The 22,874-nt window shown below is 39.1% G+C and overlaps 1 protein-coding gene across 1 annotated transcript in view; it reads left to right on the top strand.

Annotated features, from left to right (window-relative positions):
- Window positions 1-22,874, top strand: part of EPHA3 (EPH receptor A3) — a 196,630-nt gene that overhangs the window by 123,887 nt on the left and 49,869 nt on the right. Inside the window, exons 4-6 of the mRNA XM_018089066.2 lie at window positions 1,208-1,363; window positions 1,730-2,065; window positions 20,309-20,433. Coding sequence (XP_017944555.1) covers window positions 1,208-1,363; window positions 1,730-2,065; window positions 20,309-20,433 — 617 coding nt within the window. The remainder of the gene's footprint in view (window positions 1-1,207; window positions 1,364-1,729; window positions 2,066-20,308; window positions 20,434-22,874) is intronic.

Consider the following 22,874-nt stretch of genomic DNA (forward strand, 5'->3'; position numbering starts at 1 on the left):
ATTAGCATTTAATTCAGTGACAGGTACCTAAGTTTAACTGTCTAGGGCCCAGACACAGAAAGAAATCATGTTTTTCTTTGTATTACTCTTCTTTTTAACATTATATTTGTAATGACAATATACTGGAGTTTTCCTGACATGCTTGTGTGTTAAGCAGTGTTTGCTGAGGAACCAAAGTGTAGCAAAAGGTAAATGTGCTCTAAGATGTGGTCCTTTTTTTTAGTGTGTGGCTTTTGTAGGTATGAGCGCAGACCTGTGGGTGACCAGTGTCAGGTAGAATATTTTACTTCAGAAATTCCATTTGGAGATGGATGCTCGTCTCAGGGGAAGGCAGCAGCTGAACAGCGGAGTCTGCTGATTCCTGATTTTCATCTCTTTTTAAAAATGTTTATTGTTCTGAAATGGTGACATCATATTGGTGGAAAGTCAACACTTTTATTTCACTACATAGGTTTTCCGTAAAAAGCTATTTCCTAAACTGTTCCTTTCTATAACTTACTTCTGATGTGAATATGACCCCGAGTCAGTCTAAAATACAACAGGAGTCAAAAGAGAGGGAGTGTGCCAATGTAAATAAAACACCACTCCCCAGAGTTTTTCAGAAGACGCTTCTGTGGGTTAAGCACCATCCCTAGAGGACTGGGTTAATGTAAAAAGTATCCTCCTTATGCAAATTCTTGATAGTATCAGAAGCAGCTCATTAAGCCTGATGCATGATCCTTCAGAAATGGAATAGATCTTTTACTGTTCAGGTTATTTTCTTGATTTTGCCTTCTTAGTCCTGATGAACTGAAGAGACATAATTTACAATTAGTGTGCCCTTTTAAGTAACCCTTGGCAGTAGAGAGAGGATAAAGTTAGCTTCTTATACAAGATGGAGCCAAGGCTTTGGTAAATTAGCCAGAAGAGAAGAAAAATAAGTGAAGTTCTCAAAATGAATAATAGAAAATGTTTCTTCTTAGTGGTGCAATGCACTGGTTTGTTTTCCAGGCAAAATTAAATGCCACATCCAAGCCAATGCATGAAGAACTACATTTTACCAAGAGGTTTTATTTCCATCAACTCTCATTATGACAAAAATCTGTAATTTTAGACCATAAATGTCTGCACACTGTGATCTACATATGGATATGCTCCAGGGCAGTGGTCACACATTAAAGTCAGGATGTCCATGGAATTTAAAAACTACACTCCTGTTATTTTGCAGCTTGTCGACCCGGGTTCTACAAAGCCTCTGCTGGCAATGTGAAGTGTGCCAAATGCCCTCCCCACAGCTCTACCTATGAAGATGCATCTCTGAACTGCAGGTGTGAAAAGAATTACTTTCGCTCTGAGAAAGACCCTCCATCCATGGCTTGCACCAGTGAGTAGCATCATTGTGCTCCGGGCTGTCATTCCTGCTCCTCCATCTGTACCTCAACAACAGCTTGCTTGCTTCCTCCCATGTCCCATTGCAGTCAGCCATCACTTCCTCGCGTCTTCTCACATCAAGGTGGAGAGCTAGGGTTGTTAAATTGCTACCTGCAGCCCTCAATCCTCAACTGCACCCTGAGGTTATAAGAAAACATAATCCTTAATAGTCTAGGTCTGTAGTCTAGTGAAATATTTCAGGAGTCTCTAACTGGAAGAGTTTGGTTATTTATGCTTTTTACTTTTTTTGTGCCCTTGTTACTCTCATTTTACAGCATTCTCAGAGAGAAAAACTTCTTCCTCTGATTTCCTTTTACAGGACCACCATCTGCTCCAAGAAACGTGATCTCCAACATCAATGAGACATCTGTTATCCTGGACTGGAGCTGGCCCCTGGACACTGGAGGTCGGAAAGATGTCACCTTCAACATCATTTGCAAAAAATGTGGAGGGAACACCAAGATGTGCGAGCCCTGCAGCGACAATGTGAGATTCTTGCCCCGTCAGACCGGGCTCACCAACACCACGGTGACAGTGGTGGACCTTTTGGCACACACCAATTACACCTTTGAGATTGATGCAGTCAACGGGGTGTCTGACTTGAGTACACTTTCCAGACAATTTGCTGCTGTCAGCGTCACCACTAATCAGGCTGGTGAGTCTCTTTCTGATCACCCTTTTTCTGTTCAAAACTATGTACTTTTGTTTCCTTTCTTTACTTTGCAGAATTTAACCTGACTGTTAGTGTGCAAGGGTAACTAATTGACTTGAATATTCTTATAAAAGTAAAGGCAGAAACAAACCCAGTTTGTGTTTCTGTCAAAGAACCTGGCAGCATGACTGTTATGACTAACTCCCAGTTCCCAGTTAATATCTCTAATAGCAGACTCACACAATTCCTTAACCAGAATGTGTTTTATTAATAAAACCAGATTTTAATAAAACACTCATTTCAATAATCTCCAACATAAATTCCTTTAGTAATCTTAGTGATTGATTTTAATTAAATAGAAGTGAAAAAAGGCTTTGATGTTGGACACATAAAAAGCTAACATTAAATTTCAGTGGTTTAAAACATAGCTTTTTTTTTTTTTTTTTGTTTTCCCCCCTTTACAAGTTGTCTCACCAGCTCTGAATTATTGCCAACGTGATGGGGGTGTGGAGCTGAATACAGAATTAAGTCCTGGTGTCCTAGTTGATAGTATGTGAAAGGACTGCTCTCCTTCTATTGGGGCCCCTGGTGGTCTGGTGGTCAGGATGTGGTGCTCTCACCGCCGCCGCCCGGGTTCCATTCCCGGCCAGGGAACCCCTCCGGGCAGATGGAGCTGGTCAGCCCTGTAAGGCCATCCATCCAAGAGAAGGTCACTCCAAACAAACCCACGTCCTGAGCACCTCACTGCCACTGTCCGAGCTTTGCTCAGCCCCGGCAGAAGAACCTCAGGATGAAAGGGTGGGCTCAGTTCAGCGCACACTGGGTCTCACCTAAACAATCCACTGCGCAGGCTCCGAGGGTTAATGACCTTCCCAAATCTTTGCTCACGAAGACTGGCCATGATGAGGCTCTCCTTCTGTGGAGACCTATTAAACTCACTGCATGAGCACAGCAGTGTGCCCTGACTGTTGGATCAGAGCTTTTGTCATTGCTGCACTAGTCTACCACTTGCTTCTCATTTAGGGTTCCATTTATCTTAAAGATGAGAAGAATCCAGACTCTTCTCTGGCATTTGGTTAGGTGTAATTTTTTTAGGAGCAATGTTTGCCAGTGAAGAGAAAGACTAGATCCTGAAATTTTTGTTATTGTGCTCCATGAGTTCACTATCAGGAGGCTTTGTACTGAAAACATTTATGGTTGCAGTAAGTCTTCTCCCATTTCTTCCCTACTGATGCCCCAAATACCTACACTTCTGTGTTCCTTAAATTACAAACAAGGTAACATTGTTCTAAGTAGGCATGCTCCTGGTGGTCTATGTCATTGCAGTGTTTTACACTACAGAGGCTGTATCTCTTGTCCTCAGATCCCAGATCAGCTTTAGTGAGAGGCATAAAAATGTGAGAACAGACTGTTTTCCAGACACCAGTCACTACTTCTCCAAATGCTCTGAAGGGCTGTCTAACTCTGCAGTAGGCAGACAGAGGTGAATCCACCCAGTGAGACATCTTCTCATGAGCTGTTTCTTCATTCAGGCTTTGACTTCAGCTCTGAAACCTGCATTTTATGTCCATTCAATTTGCTACTGTTGTAGTTAACATTTTCTGGGTATTTGGATCAGCGACTTGAGCAGTCTTGTTTAGTTGCTCTCTTTTCTTCTGTTTCTTAGAAGAGATGTTGCCTTTCAACCTGTTCATCACTATAGCAGTTAGAAATCACCTGGGAACACTCCACAGAATGGAACGTCTGGGATCAGTGAAAGCTGTTTCTCTGCACTGGCCTCCTGCTTTGCAGTGTTTTCCCCCTGGGCCTTGGCTGCCTTTGCACTGTGATGCAGGGTGGGTTTTGATTTTGTTTTGGAACCCACAGTACCTGGGATGTGGCAAAGTCAATGCATTTCTGGCACTGGCAGCTCTGTTTAATACAATCCACAGACTGCTTAAGCAGTTTTCTAGTCTGTTTCCTGCCTTTATGCATAGCCCTTTTTTTATTTAAGGACATTTAGGTGGTATGGGTTGCTGTCTCTTGATCATGCCAATTGTTTTTTACTGTACTAGAATTCCCTTAGAAATTCTGCAAGTTGCTAAAATTAGACCTCAGATATGTGCATAAGTAATCTTTTAAAGCATAATTACAAAAATGCAATTTGTCTTGCATTCTCTTACTCTTAAGATCACAAAATACACCAGAAGCATATTTTTAGCTAATGGCATTCTTAAAACATCTGGGCGGGGGGGCGGTAGTGGAGAAAAAGTATGATCATCTTAAATTACACTGTAATGAAGGGTTTAGCTGGGAGGAGTCTCAAAAAAGAATAAAGCACTTTTGAACTGGATCTGGAGGAGACCAAAAGATTCCAAAAGCCAGTCATGACTCTAGGGCTATTATTTGCTCTGACTTTAGGTGCATTCCTTCAAGGACAGGATACCAGTTGGATAAATCTTTGGTTAAAAGACTAAACTCTGCTGGACTCAAGGAAGTAAGAGAGGTGTATTTCTTTGGGAGGTTATTCCATGGGTGAGGTGTCACATGGGGTGACAGGATCAGTACAGCAGAATGGATCCTGGGGACAGAGCCCCTAGCAATTCTGCAGAAGGAATTTTACTGGTTTAATGGTTGGATTCAATGATCTTAGAGGTCTTTTCCAACCTAAATGATTCGATGATTCTATGCCAGTCAGTAGGCTGAAAGTTTTGAGGAAGAGGATTGAAGTGTAGAAGGTCCTTACAACACAGATCTCTTCATTCTCTCCAGAATCCAGGGTATTTCAATTCTGCCAGCCTTGATACGAGAATCCTGTACCCCTGCAATGAGTGTGGTGAAGTTGCAGATTTAATCCTGGATTTTTAGTAACCATATGCTTTTTTCAAGTCCTGTCCCAGCTTAGTGAAAGCTGCTCTGCAGAATATTTCTTACCCACCCAACTGCAGGTTCCAGCTGCAGAGTGTTTTATGTTTTCTAATCAGAAAAACGTGATTCGGGGGGTTCTCTTGATGGTAAAATTCAAGCATTGTACATCTTTACTTCAAATGAACTAGACAGACATTGGCTGGTGTTAAGTTTGCTGGGTCTCTGAGCTCTAAAGGCCTGCTGAAAATTGTACAAACATTTCTTTCCATGTGTCTCACCACACACATGGGCATTTCTGCCTATGAATCCATCATCAGCCTAGTAGATCAGAACCTGCATAAAACTGTTTTTCTGTAATGCAGCAACTGGGAGATGTGCCAGAGTGTGTTAACAATTCAGCTGATACTTTCAGAGTCAGTCAGTTTGCACAGCAGCTCCATTTTTGTACCTAAAGGGCCCATATACAGACATGCACACATATTTGTGATTTACATATACTCAGACAAACAGTGTCACCTTAAATGTTGCTGAAAAATTCACCTTTACAGTGACTCTCAGTTGTAGAGTCTGTAACAATCTCAGTAAGATTCTCCTAAAGGGTTTTCCAACCTGATCTAGAAGTAAAGTCATCACTTGCAAGGTTGGAAACATCCAAACTGTGATTCTGCTGGTGCTGTGAAAGCAAAGAGGATTATACGTTTTACAGTACATAACTATTAAAAAATCAAGATCCAGTCTCCTTAATTGAGGGAAATTCAGAATTGTTTCAGAAAATGGATTGTTTGGGGTTTTTTTCTTCCAACTCTCTGTTCTGATTTTTGCCGTGTTTTTATTGCACTTTGTTTTCTTTCCCTTCCAGCAAATGTTAATGAGCAGATATCTCTGGAAAAAAAGAAATGCAAAACCAAAACACAGGTGTTTTGCAAATAAGGCTAGACAGGTAGGACACTGCAACATTACTAATTTCTGTGAGTCTCTCTATCTTTGGTTTGGATGTAAAAGAGAAAGGGCAAATGCTTCTATTTAATTTAGTTTGTTGATCATCCTCTTTGATTGCACGCAACACGGGCCTTCAGCTGCTGCCTGACACAGCTTCCTCTGAGTTATGTCAAAGCTGCTGCTCTCACCTCACATCAATATGTTGCACCAGGCAGATGTTATCTCCTAATAACACCAATCAACCCCATTTAGAAAGGGTCACTGGCTGCTACAGGAGAGGATATGGAATTCAGAACCCTTGGAGGTGGCATGCTAATTTGGATGTGCCATGCAGAGAGGCTGACAGACATGCCACTCTGCCAGGCTTCTTGCCAGCGTGGATCAGGTGTCTCAGCACAGATATTCTGGGTTCACTGGGGTGTCTGAGTAAAGTTTATGTGGGTTTTTTTAAATCTGTTTATCTATAAAGACCAGAATGTTGTATTTTTCTTGGAGCATTATAAGTAACCCAGAGGGAAAAGTCAACCAGTTCAGGTCAGGGCAGTTCTGCCTTTGGGCTAGTAGCAAGCAGGGAACTCACACTGGAGCCCAAGGCAGTTTTAAATGGAAATAGGATATTAAATGCACTGAAGAAAGACTCAGATTTGGTAGGGACAATGCAGTCAAGACTCAGATTTGGTAGGGACAATGCAGTCATGCTACTGGGTAATCAGTTTACAAAAATAAAGGAGGAGGTGAAACAGGCATTACGTTTGAGACATAGGTGAATTTTGTATGTTTTTCAGATGTTGCCTGAGAAAGTAACAGTATTTTTTCCCCATGAGTGTTTTTATGGTATCCCATACTATCATACAGGTTAAAGGTATGACTCAGTAATGCTGGACAAAAAGATTAATATTTTAATCAAGGACCTAATTGACTTCACAGGATTTAAAATAGACATCTCTTCAGTGTTCTTTGCAATCAGAGGAGACAAGAACTTTTAGAACTTGCAGAAATCTGTATCATTAGCAGATCTTTGGAAGTGTTGGCCATCCCAGTGGTATCTGAATCCTTTCCTCCCAGCAGATCTGGTGGGAAGGTTCACCATGCAACAAGTGGTTCTGTTTGTTTGATCTGAAATCTGCTTGCTTAGTTTTGTTTAGCCTTGTTCTAGCAACTATAAAGTCATGCAAACAATATGCTAATGGCACATCTAATAAATAATAAATACAGTTTTCACTGTATTTATTGTGTAAAATGAAACAAATACTGAAAGCATTCTGAGCTTGTTGAAACTTGGGGAATTCCCAAAGTGAACAATAACAAATACATCTTGCTATGTTCCTGAAGGGAGCTGCACTTCCTATATATTAATTTAATTATATATATGCCTAATTTAACTATGTATATCCTAGAATTTAACTAAATTAAATGTGGTACCTGTTTAAGCCCAATCTATGTAAGTCTTATGGGATAGAAGCATATATCTAATGATAAAAAATTATTTAATTGATTAAGAGATTAGAAACAACTAGCATTTACTGGCCATTACCTTTAAAGGCTCTAGTTTTAACTGAAGAAGGTGTTATAATTGGTTTGTAAGGAATTCTCATTCTAAGTCTGTGTCCCAAAGTTGAACAAGATGATGTGTAAAATTGATACAAAACATTTTCTCAGCAATCGTGTTTTTAGCACTGTGAAGAAGCTGAGAGTCTTTCTTATTTTCTTGGCTTTCCACAATGTAATTCTGGTGAGCTTCCTCCAGCATCTTATTTTAAGTGTGAATCTTTAACACTCCTGCAGCTGAGTACATCCTATGCCTGGGGAGGAGTAACTCAATGGGCGTGCTGGGAACATGCTGGAAAGCAGCTTTGCAGGAAAGGACCTGGAGGTCCCTGGTGGACCATCTGGGAGCAGGGGGGCAGTAGGAACAGCACTACCAGCAGGTGAAGGAGGTGATCCTTGCCCTTTATTCAGCACTGGTGATGTGTCCAGCCCAATAAAGGAGACATGGATGTACTGAGACAAGACCAGTAAAGGGCCACTGTGATTAAGGGAGAGGAACATCTGCCATTATGAGAAGAGACTGGGAGAGCTGAGACTCCACATTGCTCAGCCTGGAGGAGAGGAGGCTCAGGTGGATCTTATCCATGTAAGTAAAGACCAGATGGGAAGGTAGAAAGAAGACAGAGGGACACTCTCAGTGGTGGTGGTTAGTGGTGGGACAAGAGGCAATGATCACCAGCTGAAATAACAGTTCTGTTTAAATGTAGAGAAAATTATTTTTAGTCTAAATGTCTAGCCCAAAGAGATCTCTGTCTGTGGAGGTATTCAAAACCTGACCAATCAAGGTCCTGAGCAACCTGCTCTGGCTGACCCTGCTAAAGGCAGGGGCTTGAACTGAGTGCCCTGCAGAACCCCCCCTTCCACCTAGTTGCTGTGTCATGATTGTGTGCAAAGAGGATAAAGGCAGCTGGAGGGAGACCAGGTAAGGGACTGATTAATAATTACTATCCTCTTTTAACTCTGAATTTTTCATCTATATAGCAAGAATTTTTCCATGAAATTTGGGGGACCAAACTCCCCATACACTTACTCAGATTGGAAAGAACATAAACCTATGAGTGCAGAGGGGCTGTAAATAATGAATAAACCTCAATATCTCTGCTTCCAAAAAATCAGGGTTGTATTTTTGAAACTTACTTTATTATTTTATTTTTTATTATAATTTTAACCTCCAAACTCTTACCATTTTTCACAGAATATAAAGTTTATGCATACATGAATATGGAAAACTGCAGTAAGATTAGCTTATTTTACAGAATACCTCTGTAAGACTATATGGCTTTAAAGAGAGAGATTTGGATTTAGTTAAATTGCCTGTGGGTTACCATCTCCTTCCTCAGCTTTTTCATCAGAAAGCCTGCAGGATCCAATCTTATTCATCTGTGTATTGTACAGAATTATTATATGGTGTAGTACTATAGCAAATAGCTTTAGTACTCCCCCTTAGAGTCAGCAATGAGTAAACTGAGACTTACTTTCCACTAACTGTCTTACACCATGTGAATATTAAGATACAAGATTACAAGGGGAAGTAGTTTTCAATTAGTAGTTAAACTACTGCTTGTGTCACTCTATTAGGTTTTTCCTACTTTTTCATGTTAAATTAATTAGAACACTCTAAAGGAAGCGTTCTCATTTTGGGATTTGAACTGATTTGAACAAACTATTTTATAAACAAGTTTACATTACACTAGTGCAGTTTTACTGTGGAGACAGATTATTTATGTTTAAAGCTGTATTTGGGCTTCATAGCTGTAAGAACTCTGCAAGTTCTAGAATATTAACTGCTGTCCCAAGAGAGCTTGTCTACAGCTTTATCTTGAATTTCTATGTGCCATGTTCAAATGGTTCACCATGGAGGGTAACAAATCCATTTGTCCAGGTTATACTGGAGGGACCACGGGGCAGAGCAAGCAGAATGAGCAAAATAAAAGCCCTTTATGTGGGAACACAGGGACAAATCTGTGACTCTCTTTTTGCAACAACATTTTCCTGGTTAGAGCAGCTACTCCATGTCAAGCTGAATATTCTATCTCAAAACCCCAACTTTACATGTGTGTCACCCCTTCCATTATTTCTGATGATTCAGTGTTCAGGGTTTCAGCAAAATAATTATTAGCATCAAAGTTTAGTGAAAATAATTAGTTTTTCTCTATTTTCCCGATAAACCCATGCTGATACGCAAATATTTTCTTTTTTTTTTTAATACCTCAGATGTTTACTGCATGCCTGCTTGATAATAAAATAGACTGTTTTTTTATAATCACTAAAAGCACATTGTAACAGCTTTAAGCGTAGGCTTATGTTTGCTTTGCTCTTGAGAATTTAAGGCCTTTTAAACCAAGATCTCAACAGTGCAGCTGCAAATAGTGGTGGCAATTGAGTTCAGCTACAATGAGGCAATTTAGTACTAAATAAGTTCTGTGCTGTCACATATCCTGGCATCAGGAAAGGAACCAAGGGGATGTGTTGTAACAAGAGACTTCTTCAGACTCTGTCCTCAGTTCAACACAACTCCTCCACACAATTCAGATAGGATACAGGTAGGTGCCAAAAATAAATAAATCAGAGTCTAAATAATAATCTCTGCTTATCTGCTGTAGAAAGAAATGCAGGGGAACATAGGAGGCTTTTTGTGGGCTAAATTCCAACTAGAGTTGTCAGTATTTTCCTAGTAACTCTAGAAAGTGATTATCCCTCTCAACTGAGAGCCTAAAAATGAGTTTTGACCCCTTCACAATTCAGTTGTGCACTTGTAAAATGTTGATTCCTTTCTCTGTCTGGCACTTCTCACAGAGGAAGCTTAGAGAAGAACCACTCCTGCATCCAAACCAAGGCATCTTATGCACAGCAGTACTATAAACAATAACAAAACCCTCCAATCTACCCAGTTTCACCACAGGGTTCCCTAGAAGAGCAGTAGTTTCATTATCAGGAGTCTCCTTTTACCTTTTGTATTTCTAAAACCCAGAAAGCAGAACAATCCATGTAACCTGTTTAATCATCTTGCTTAATCATTTAAGCCATGCATGAAAAGCTGTAGGTAAACAGATGGCTGCAATAACTGTGTGCTTCTCTTTGGCAGTATCAGACTGGAAGTTGACTTGGTAATCCATTTTTTCCTCTCATCTTTTTCGGGATTAATGAATAACAACATGATAAAAACACAACAAATATTTTCTTAAAGTGTAAACACACAGTATGTTACATCCATTGAATCAAATTTAATTTACTCTACTTTCTTAAATGGACTAGCTGTTAAATCTAGTGGTTTTGAAACACAGAAGGTGTAAGTTTGTTTAAGGAGAAGGTAACCAATAAGGCACTATGGAGTCTTTGCAAGGAGCCAGGATAAAAAGTATTCAAAGAACCCTGAGAACAAAAGTGACGCTTGGTAGAGAAATTAGATCACTGTGAGTCTTAAAGGGCAGATGTAGCTGGTTTGTAATACCTTGATCTACATGTGGCATTGAAAATTTCAAGCCACATGTTGATTTCAGCTTGAAGGGTTAAACATTTACAATAGAGAATCATTCAATTTTTCAGTGCTGTTATAAGCAAAGACTCATGTAACTCCTAGAAAGAGTTGTTAAAACCTCCTCAGAACTAGAATTTGGCCTGAAATCTGTTGCTTCCAGGGAATAAAATCAACACCAAGCTGATGGAACTTTGATACTATTTATTTGTTCAGCCTTTATTCTGTTAAGCTGGACTGCACTGTCTTCAGCAACTCACAAATGATGTGTGATGCTCCCTGTTTAAACAAAATCCACAGTTAGAGAGGGTTTGTGCACTTTACAATGTATATCCCAAGGCAAGTCCCTTAAGTAGATCTATCTTCTAAGAAAGACAACTTGAGAAAGCCACAGATGTTTGGTGGATGATATATGTCTTTCTTTCCCTATGGTCTTTATAAAAAGGACAAGAAGATACACTTATTAAAAGTGAGCTAATGACGTGATGTAGGGAGCCTGTGGTTCACTGACTGTTATTACAGCTGTGCCCCATTACGTACTGAATACCTGGGACATGCTTGGTTTTTTGAGTGACATTTATCTTTTGAGTTTCAAACATTCCTGGCATAAATAAAGATTTTATGCTTTTCAAATGTGTTTTACAGTTCAGCCCAGAGGCTATTCAAGGATCATTTTAACTCAATAAACCCCCTCCTTTAGGGATATAAAAGGGAAGTGTTTTAACAATGTCACTCCATGCATAGCCTGTTATTAGCTGGAGATGTTCTGCCTGCAAAGCCTTTGATCCCTTTTCCCCTGAACGTCAAGGAAGCTGAAACTTCAAAGTCTGTGACGTACATTTGTCTCTTCTTTGCAGGCACAGTCCCCAGGTGAATGCTTATGACCTTAGAGAAAGTTCACAGGTGAAGTTTGTGGCTTTCACTTCCAATGCTTTCAGTTCCCTGCTCCACAGGTCATGGTGAAATTGTGTTCTGCAATCAGCAGATAATGGTTTTCTCTACTTGCTTCTATTAATCTTTAACATGAGGCTACTCTCATTTAATATCTTAGTTTGGTTAAATAGTAAAAATAAAGAAATGTAGGTAGACAGGATGCTTGGCCCTCAGTTAAATGATATACTTCTGGTTCTCCCTCTGTTATCTGTGCTTGCATTCTTAGTAACCACTGAAGGAAATTGTGTTCCTCTTGATTGTAAACAGAGCTATCAACTTCCCTTGCTTCTTGCAGCAAATTCCATCCAGACAATTTGCAGGCTGGGGACAGCTGGAAAAAAAAAATTGCTTGGGTTTGAGGACTGTTCCTGCAATAGGAATTATTAACTTAATAATTATTGTTTGTAAAAGCATCCTTGTATAAAACAAAATTCTACTTTCACAGCTACGCACCCCTACATATTACAGTCTTCACATACTTTGGTTTTACTCACATTAAATATGTAAGCTGATTTGAGCCTGAGGATGTATCATAGTGCTCATGAAGGCAGGTACCCTCTGAAGCCAGTAGACATTGTTCTGAAAATTAAAGACTTTGCTGCTTCTTTGCGATTTTGTGAAGTGGCCATGCTCAGAATGTTTAAGCTTGACTTCAGAAATCCCTCAAGGAGCTGTATCTCTTTCTTTATTTTTACTTTTCTTGCGATGTCAACTTGTACAGCAGAATAAGTATGAAAGAATTCTCTTTCTAACATTCTTTCTAGTAAACTATGCCTCTGTATATATTAAAAAAATATTTTAAACCAAAGAAAAATATTAAGTCATCCCAAAATCGAAAAGAATATGAAAGAAGATGTCAGTACCTTTCAAGTCTTTTTCGTCAGAGGTCCTTGTCTCCCGGTTAACCTTCACAAAAGTGATTGCACCAAATTACAGGGCAAGAAGTTTGAGAAATGTTGTTCCTTTTCCTATTATGTCCTGGCCAGGTTGAAAAGACTCTGATGGAACTTACTGTCAGACTAGTTCAGGAGTTCTTAGTGATTACTTAAAAGGAGAGAAATACTTTATGTCATAAATTACTTATTTGAGAGCAATTGTCTTCTGCAGTTGTGGAAAATGGCATTTTTAGAGATAGTTCTTGAGTACGTTCTTACATCATGAATGGGATTTCTCTGGTTAAGGGAATAATTAATCTATCCCAGAAAGGGAAAGCCAACTGATGATCAGCTGGCCACTGATAATCTGAGCATGGTGAATAAATTCTTCATTCCAAAAACCTCACACCTCGTGCTCACACCAGGAAGCACGAGGCTCTAACGTCCTATAAGGTAATGTAACAAAGGGGTAGGGAAGGCAAAGCAAAACTGTTTATTTTAAACTGATATGGTCTTAACACATTCAGTGAGAAATATGAAGTATTTCAAAGCTCCCACCAGCACCATCTCAACAGAGAACAGAAAGAATAACATTTGTGTTATGAGTACCTTTGGGCTGAATCCTTATGAAAGCACATACTGCCTTTGTCTCCTCTCTGAAATAACAGCTGGGAACACCATGGCACCATAATTTTCAGTTTCTGAAGCAAGTGCCTCGTGCAGCCTGATACTTCCCAAATGGACATGGCATTTATGTGATTTATTATACATGTGTTAAACATATGAGCAAATCAGACATTTTGTTTGCTCTGTGGAAGGCATCTGCTATCTCTTTTAATAAAGAGAGGGAGAAATAAGAACATGTACATGCTACACTAAATGAAGCTTGGTTTTAATTTAGGATTTATTTGTAAAAGTGAGAAATGATCTCTAATAATCACTTGCCCAGTGACAGCTGCTGGGCAGAAGGTTGCCTTTCTCTGCGCTTGAGAGCGAAATCAAGCAGCTGCCTTTTAGTGTAACTGCTGTTGAAGCTGCTTGTTTTCCCCTTCCCAGTTCCCTGCCATCTTTCCTTCCCAGCACCTGTGAAATGCCTGCAGCCACTCTGGAGTCTGTAACCACAGGCTGCAGTACACCAGTTTCCAGATGCATTTGGGTCCTTCTGCCATAACGCAGGCAATCATCCATTAAAACAGCCACGAAAAAATGAGTCCTTAAAATTGCCCTGTTTCTGGGAGAAACACACAAGGCTTTGTTTCATCCAAAGGTGTACTCTGCTTCTGTTTCTCTCAGAAGTTTCGTCCTGTTTCTTTCCTTCCACATTTTGATATGTGTAAATGCCCAGATCTTGATAGCCCTCTCCCAGAAACTGGGAGCCTTTTCACCCCCTTCCTTATGATTGCATCCTACTGCCTGGATCTGGTGTGAGGGTCCTGTATGCTGATGTGGGCCCCTTGCTTTTGGGATGACTGAACTCCTTAATGCCTGGTTCCCGGTGGCAGGGAAGGCACATTGCCTTCTAGCTGATGGTCACCTAATGATGTTACAGAATCAGGTGACATTTTACAGCCCAAGTCATAAAAATATATTGAACTCAAGGAAAAGGTGCAGGAACACAACGCAGGTACTGTGCTAGTTTAACTATGTGTCCTGGAGATTAAAGACTGTGTCTGCACACACATGGAAGTGGTGGGGTAATTGTATCTGGAAGAGGAGCGTGGAGGGTTTAGCAGGTTTCCAAGGTGTTGTTAAAGTGTGAGTGTTTCCTCCTCCTCTTGCCTCCTGGGAGGCACCTGGGGATCCCAACGCTGTCTGGACCTTCTCGGAATGTGCCTGTGGAATCAAGAATGTGGGATCAGGCTTGCTTGCTTCAGCACAACCACATAGATGAAGGCAGCACCTTTAACTGTGAAAAAAGTGAATAATGCAATCAGACAGGGTTTAAAACAGTGCAGGTCCTGCTTTCTGTGAGAAGTGTTCTGTAAGAAACCCCTCAGATACAATAATCCACAGAACGGATATTAGAAATGTTAAAGGCTCCAAGTACAAGTGTGGCTGTTCTTACAGACGTCGTGTCATGGAGGTGTGACATCATTATACTGATATGGGAGTTATTACTTAGGACTCTGTCACAAATTGAATGCTGGAATGGATGGATAAACCTAAAGATGGAAAAGCTGGTGGTTTTGCGTGAGTCAAAATGTGTTTGTGCAGCATTATGAGCAGAGCCAGACCAAGCCTTGGACCAGGATAAGTTTTCCTGAGTCCTGACTCTGCAGACATGACTCCAGTATTGCAGAGGAAATACCTTTGAGATATCAGTTTGTTCATTCAAACATTGATATTTCTACTTTGAATTGTATGATAGTTTTGTGGTTTGGATGCTGGTCTTCTAAGACTTACAGAGTTAGGTTTGGGTCCCAGTGGATCCTGCTGTCAGAAAATGCAGATTTAATTTTCAGGTTATGATCTTTATTTACTGCTCTTGTTCCACATTACCTCCCAGGGGCATCACAGACATTAAAGAAAATTTATATGTTATATCAGATTACAGTATTATGATGAGATAATAAAAGCATCAGTTTTCTAAAGAAAGAAAAAGGAACAAGCCTTCCATTTGTTCAGCAGGGCAGAAATTGAAAATTGGGTAATACAGTCAATTCTGCTGTCTCAGATATGTTCTTAGTCACAATCTTTCAGCAGAGTTTGTAATATTTTGCTCTCCTAGGCAAAGCATATTTCCTTTTGGCTGCAAGCAAAAGCTGGAAGTGAGCTGTGGGTCATTTTAGAATTAAATCCTTTCCTAAAACTTAATTTGTTATCTAGAGACCTAAGCAAGAAACAAAAAGCCTCTAAATGTTTCAGCAGTTGTTGGCTTCCCAAAGTTAATACTGAGTTCTCTCTGTCACAGGACAAGGAATTTTCTCCTAGTACATATATACATCTGTAAGCCAGTCACATATGAAAACAATAACTAAGGAATAAGGAAAAAGTCCATAAGGAAATTTATATATAGCTGCTATTAAACTGGAGGAAAACAAATGATCTGTTGGGCTCAGTTTCGCTGGGAAATCAATTTGAGCAGAGTTTTATTGTCGTCCCTGCTCGGTCCTTGGTGTTATTTGCTTGCAGCTTTAAGAGCCATGACTGAGAAGGTTCTGACACTTGGGAGTGTGAGCTCCCTGGATCGTTGTGTTTGTTACCTTTTCAACATCCACATTCCCAGTTGTCACAAATGCTACCTAACAACACTGAGCGCTCAAAGTACATTTCCCCTTGTAACTCTGGGGAGTTTTGAATGCTCATATGAACTGCTTGAAGCAGTTGGACTGTAGCACCAGATAAATACTCGTATGAAAACACCTCTATATGCTTTGCATGTGACTACCGAGACCAAATCTCTTCATGTATGGCCACACAAGCCTAAATTTAATTATAGAAAAACACAGCTCTTATTCAAGTGAAGAAGTTAAGAGTACTAATATATTAATCAAAATAAAAATGTAAATACATAGAGGCAAATGAGACATGGGATTAATTTTAAAAATCACTGACACAGCATTTATTCATCTTCTTAGTCTAAAAAAGTACTCTCCTTAAGTTTTACCTTTGAATACCTGTTTCCTAAGTGATAAACTAACTTTTGTATTGCTATTGATACTTTAATATAATTTTTAAAACTTCAGTTATTCCTAAAAAGCTTGATAATGTATTATCGTTTGCTAACCCATAGTGCAAACTTTTTTTTGTTGGTGGGAGATGCAAACATTTAAAATATTTGTTCTCACATTCTATTCTTGCACAATCTAATTGTCTGTTAATTTAAAGTAGAAAAATCATGGAACTTTGATGAAAAAATGGCTATTCTAATTATTAAGTACTTCTGTTCCTTTTTGTAGCCTGATTTTGAATTCAGTTTCATCCTGTTGTAGTTATTTAAATCTTTTCAGGAAACAGGAAGCTTCTGGTTCTCTCTTTCTTGTAGAGAAGACTAAAGACTATGTGCATTGCTGCACATTGTGATGCCTTTGCTGTTTCATGGTTTATAATGTTAACTTTATGTTTTTTCTCTTTGCTGGATTTTCAGACTCTTCCAATTAAATAATAAAATATAATATTGTATTTTACAATATTGGTACAATACTGGTGTTACAAAATGTAAATTAAGGCTGACTTTTGCTTGGACACTACTTAGAACACAGTTTAAGTTTTACATTGTATTCTGGGGATGCATACAAAAAGAAATTAATCTAAAAGTCAAAATCTCAAGTTATTCCTCCCAACTGTGCTGGTTTAAAAGTTAACCAGCAGGGGAAATGAACTCAACTCAAAAGAGAGATTATAAATCAGAATAGCAATTTAATAAAATAATACAATAAGTATGATTATACAGACAAAACAGTTGGTCTTAACCCACAAAACCCAAATGTATAACCCAGCACCCTGGGGCATGAACAAAGTGGTTTTCCTTGGGCCCCCCCAAGTCCAAAGTAAAGGGAGAGGGGAAAACAAACCTGCTGGTGGGAGAGCTGCTGCAGTCCGGTCAAAAGTGGTGATTGCAGTCCAGTTGAGGGTGGTGGTCTCAGTCTGGTTGAGAGTGGTGAGCTGCAGCCTTCCTCTGGATCCCACGAGTGGTAAAAAGGTTCCAAAACTCCAAGTTATATATTCTCCAGTTCAGGCAGGAATGCTCAGTGCTTCCCTCAGAGCGGGGAATTCCATAGAAGGGTGTGAGGACAGGAACATCTTCCTATCTCTCAGGCCTCTTAATGCCTAGTTTATAGCCTGAGGAGTCAGGCTGCTCTGGGCAGAGGGTGTAAATGCTCTATTGATAACAGTTTCTGGGAAATGGCATGGAAGGCTATAGAATACAGTTTTGGGTTACACCCATCCAGTGATGAATTGGTCCCAGCTGTTCTAACTAGGACACCAACTGCACCTCAGCCTTGGGCTGGGACCATAGAGCAGGTTACCTTAACTCTTACTGTATCTTAAATCCATTGATTTAAACTCCAAGTCATCATTTGAAATCCATTGGAACTTGGAAATCATCTGAACAAGATATTTTCTTCAGTTGATTTCAAGACTTCCAACACTTTTCAAAGCCACCTGTCTAACAGGTATAGCAGAAAAAAAAAAGATTGCATTAAGATTTAAAATTTTGACACTCCAGCTTCTCACAGAGAAGAACCAGCAAAGAGAGGTTGTGCCAGGTTCTGTGCTGGTAATTTTTTTCATTTAATCTTATTTTGGTGTGGGATTAAAGGTGTTGGAAACGTTGTGTTCCTGTGATTATTCATCTCCCCTCCATTTGCCCATGTATCTCTTCCAGGCACTCTGTATAATTTTTAAGCAGCTTTGGGAGCCCTGGGGATTAGAAAAGGTATATGAATGTTTTATAATGTTATTGATAACTGTGCAGCAGATACTTTTCTAATAGACTGCTGTGAGATAAGTTACTGGTAGCATCTGCAGAGATGTGTGCAAAGGAGCTCAAAATAATTGATACTGTGTTGGAAGAAAGCTTTTTTTAAAGCATATCTGTATTAGAGCATGTAAGCTTGTTTCAGCCTTCCATGAGAATCTGTTACAGCACAAATTACCCGGATTTATTGGGGGAAAAGCCATTTCTGTTAATCACAGATTAATTATTCATAAAATCAGTATTAATGTTACCTTAATGGGAAGTGTTACCAGCTGGGGTACTGAGCTTGGAGATCTATTCACATATTAAAAAAAAAGATTAATAGCTTGATTTAAAAAAAGACATAAAAATGACTTATGAGAGCATAAAAGCAGCAAGTATGAGTATACAAGTTACAGAGCTGGTTACAGTAGAGAAGTTCAGCCTTCTAAGCACTTTGTGTTTTGGCTCTAGCACTGGTTTGTGCCAAAGTGGGATTCAAGTGGAATTACTGAAGGATGGTAATTACAAACAAGTCCTGTATCCTTTCCCCTAATGCTTTTCAGCTCTTCACCAACATATATCTGAGTAAAATAGACTCTTTCCCATTCTATTTGAAATAAATAAACCTCATTAAAAAAAAAAAATCCAGCAACAGATTTTAGTAATTTAACTTCAGGATAAATTCTTCCTACTGGGGGAAAAAACCCTAAAAAACCCCAAAAAAGAACTTTTTAATATTTTCAAAAAGCTATTGTGAAACATCTAAATTATGAAAATGATGCTCAGAGCATGTGTTCAACCCAAAATGAACTCAATTAAAGGAGGATGTTAACATTCAGATTATGACTCAGGACTTAAAGGTATATTTTCATGGAAGTTTAGCAAAATCACAAGCAGAATAAATTTTCTAAAATTTATTTTATTTAAAACTTGTTGGGGCTTTTTGTTTGTTTTTTTTTTAGTTTGGTTTAGTTTGGTTTTTTATTTGTTTGGGTTTGTCTTTTTGGTTGCTTTTTCCTGGCTATTGAAAGTTCTCTTGCAGAAATAAAAACCCAAACAGAAAGAGCACTGCCTAAAAAATGAAAATATGTAATGCCTGTAAAGTACAGCTAGTTTTATGTGAATGGTAAAAGCTTTATAGGATTCAGCTGATATTAAATTGTTTAGATCAGCTCTAGAGCTTTTTTATTAGGATAGCAAAATGTTGAACTTATAAACACATTTTCTTTACATGTTAAGATAAAAGGCCATTTATTAGTAAAGATTTTTTTTTTTAATGACAGTTACAACGTTCAGTGTGTGATCTGTAAGATAAAATCTGATGAATTTTGGCTAAAGCCATGGGAGAGAAGCATTTGGAGTGGGAAGCCAACCCAAAAGAAATAGGAAAAAAATAATTTTAAAAAATTGCATGGCTCTCAGTGAGTCCACGAAACCTAGACCTGGTCTTGGAACAAGGCACAGAGCTGGGTGGTCTAAAACTGAACTGATGTTCAAGAATCTTAGGTAATTATGATTGTGTCTGTATGTCTCATTGATATTATTTCCAAGTTATGGGTGAGTCTGTGGCATGCAATCAGTTGTAATGCCTAACTCTGATCAATGCATATAAAAAATTAGGTTATTTTGTAGTTTAATTTTGGGGTTCTTTCATTCAAATTTCAGTTTCAAAGAAATGTGGTGAAGGAGAAGTGTACACGGGAGCAATTCTTCTGTGGAAAGCTCATCAAGTAATGTTACAAATGTTATTCTGCAGTAAGCTGATGGTTATTACTGAGCATGGCTACCAGCTCCTTGTACATAATGCATCCCAGCACTGGTTCACACTTGCACATGAAAATGTTATCAGAGTTCTGCAGTCTGGTAACGGTAATACTTCAGAATTACAAAGAATAGGTAGCACTGCTTATTTTGTTTTCTGTTTTAGTGTATGGAATATATTTCATTGCTTACCCTGTAGTAGCAGATCAAGACTATCTGCAGTGTTGCCTCCAGTGCTTCGGTCTAACAGAGAACCTCCGTTCACTACCCACGAGGCCAGTGTGCTCCCAGACGTGTACCAGGAGTGATCCAGCTGCTGGTGTTGATACGAGTCCAGACTTGTATCCAGACTTTGCTCAGGAGTCTGTTAAATGGAAACCATGCTCTTTGCCAAGAATTGGAACTGAGATAAACTCAATTTGCTTTTCTCTCTCCTCTCCTCCTCCCCCCCTTCCCCTCTGCAGCTCCGTCCCCCATCACCGTCATAAGGAAAGACAGAACATCCAGGAACAGCGTGTCTCTCTCTTGGCAAGAACCTGAACATCCAAATGGGATCATCTTGGACTATGAGGTCAAATACTATGAAAAGGTGGGAAGAAAGATCAAAGGGGAGGCTTTTGTCTTGATGATACTTACTGAAATTATTGCATCTTGTCTGTGTTAAGGACTCAGAAACACCCCCATTGTCTCACTGTCCTCCTCAAACTCATTAAGTGTTGAAACTCTTCAATTTTTGGTAATGAGAACATTGAAATTGTTGTGTTGTCTACCAAATTCATCCCCAAGCACATCAGAACAAACAAAGGAAATAACACACTCAGTTCCTTTGTTTTCTTTCTTTCTTGAGTACATTTTGCTTCCTCAGTTCTATTGTGCTGTAAGTGTTTACACTGATCTATCAGCACCCCTGTGCTGGTGCTTCCCTGTGGCAAAAACAACTTTTGTTGTTTGGAAAATGATGGCTTGTCTTCTGGGCTGGTTTTCACTATGAAAGTCCACACTCTTCATTAATAACTGAATTCTTCACAAATTGTAAGTAAATAAATAAAATGAAAGAATCTGCCGTTAAATAGGTTCTGTTTTTTACTGACATTTTCTTGTAGAAATCGACAGAAGTTTATTTGTGCACCCTGTATAGATCTGTATTTAGGAAAACATATCTTCATAATAGAATGTTTCTTTTAGTAAATCTTATTGGTAGAATTGGAAAACCATATATTGTCATGAAGATTGTGAAGAGTCGAATTAGCCATTTTTTGGTAGATCAGAGAGACCTTTTGACAGAACATATTGCTACTGAAGTTAACAAACTGAAAAAATATCAGAATTAGTGGTTTAATTGAGCATTTCCTAATGCTCTTCATATCTAGTAATCAGGCTTATATTTGATAAGTATGAGAGAAGATGTAGGGCTTATACCCTCTTAGAAAATGGTGTTAAAAATACTCCATGACTATTCAGTTAATCTACAGAAAGTTTTCTCTCAGAGCTTACTAGGGGGACAATGTGGCATTAATAGTCCACACTTGATCTTGAAGAATGATGATCAGAAGGTCATATGCTGAAAAATTTCACCCAAATTTATGGAATATGATTTTGGGAGGAGTTTTTTCTGGTGAGCACTTCAACCTTCAAAGACCTTGGTAAAAATCTAAACATCCACAGTGTTAGAGATAAAAGGAGAAAAAGAAAGCTTCCTAAATATTTCAGCTCAGTCTTATCTCAGAGAGCAGCACCCTGTGGACTTTTACTTACATTTTTTAGTTTCAATGGGGATAGGATCAAGTCCAGATCCAGGGCTTGAGAAATCAAGGAGAACCAACTCGTACTTCTTCCCCAGCTTTATATGCTCAGCATGGTGCCATATAGTGTGGGATATCCCTGTGTTCAGTTAGAATCAGCTGTCCTGTCTGTGTCCCTTCCCAAATTCTTGTGCACCCCAAACCTCCTCCCTGGTAGGGTGGTGTAACAGGCAGAAAAGGCCTTGACACTGTGTAAGCACTGCTCAGCAAGAACAAAAACATCTCTATATTATCAAACCTGTCTGTTTCCAGTGCAAATCCAAAAACTACCTACTAGCTTCTCTGAAGAAAATTAATTCTACCCCAGCCAAAAACAGCACAGGTGATTTCTTGTGGGTTAGTTGCTCCAAAGGGAGAGATTTTTTTCCCCCACTGTGTGAATTCAGTTTATTTTAATTAAATCACCAATAAGTTTTATTTGTGTGTTTGTTGATTTTGGATGTTTTGATCATTATTCTACACTGAAATTGGGGTTTCTGTTCAAGAAAATTGTCCCCTTCCAGCGCTGTTGTGTGCACAGACAGAGCATGAAGCTATTCCCACCGGCTGTGTCCACTCTTATGGAACAACTGGTTGTCATAAGACAGCTTTATAAGACAACCAACCAGTCTTAGGAAGCTGATCTTGCACATGTGTTTCTTCCCTTTGAAGTCTGTAATCAGGAGTTCATATGCACCAGACAGTTTTCTTAAACCAGAGAGAGCCAACTGCTTGACAAAAGGAGCCAGACCATTTAGAGCAAAGAGGCTTTTAAAAAACCAACCTTCTGGCACCAGTGTTTTTTAATGTGTGTTCTGCAGTCTGCTGGGGAGTCAGAAGCCTATTTCTCAGGGTTTATGAGGTAAAAAAGGCAAATCTATTGTCAGGAGACTTTAATCTATTGTTCTTTTAAGCTTTGCAAATTATAATAGGTATAAAACTAATGCTCTGTTAAATTTACTTGAGGCCAGAGAAGCCTGTGCTGGACTGTTACTATTCATTCCTTCCCCAAACACCTTTGGAAGATGATGCTTTTTAATCTGAAATCTCTAAGCATACCTTCTTCACTCTTTTTTTCTTGAAAAGAGATCTTTCTTTATAAACCAGTCTTATAAAGAGATCTTTCTTTATAAACCAGCAAACCAGTCTATTTGTTTTTCTGCTTCAGAAATAATCTTGGTTGTGCTCATCAGAAACTGCACTGCTGTAAAGTGGCAATTGCTAGGAAATAAACCCTTCACATTTAGCA

This window comes from Manacus vitellinus, unplaced genomic scaffold (assembly GCF_001715985.3).
Source record: "Manacus vitellinus isolate BGI_N305 unplaced genomic scaffold, ASM171598v3 scaffold_113_pilon, whole genome shotgun sequence".
Taxonomy (NCBI): domain Eukaryota; kingdom Metazoa; phylum Chordata; class Aves; order Passeriformes; family Pipridae; genus Manacus; species Manacus vitellinus.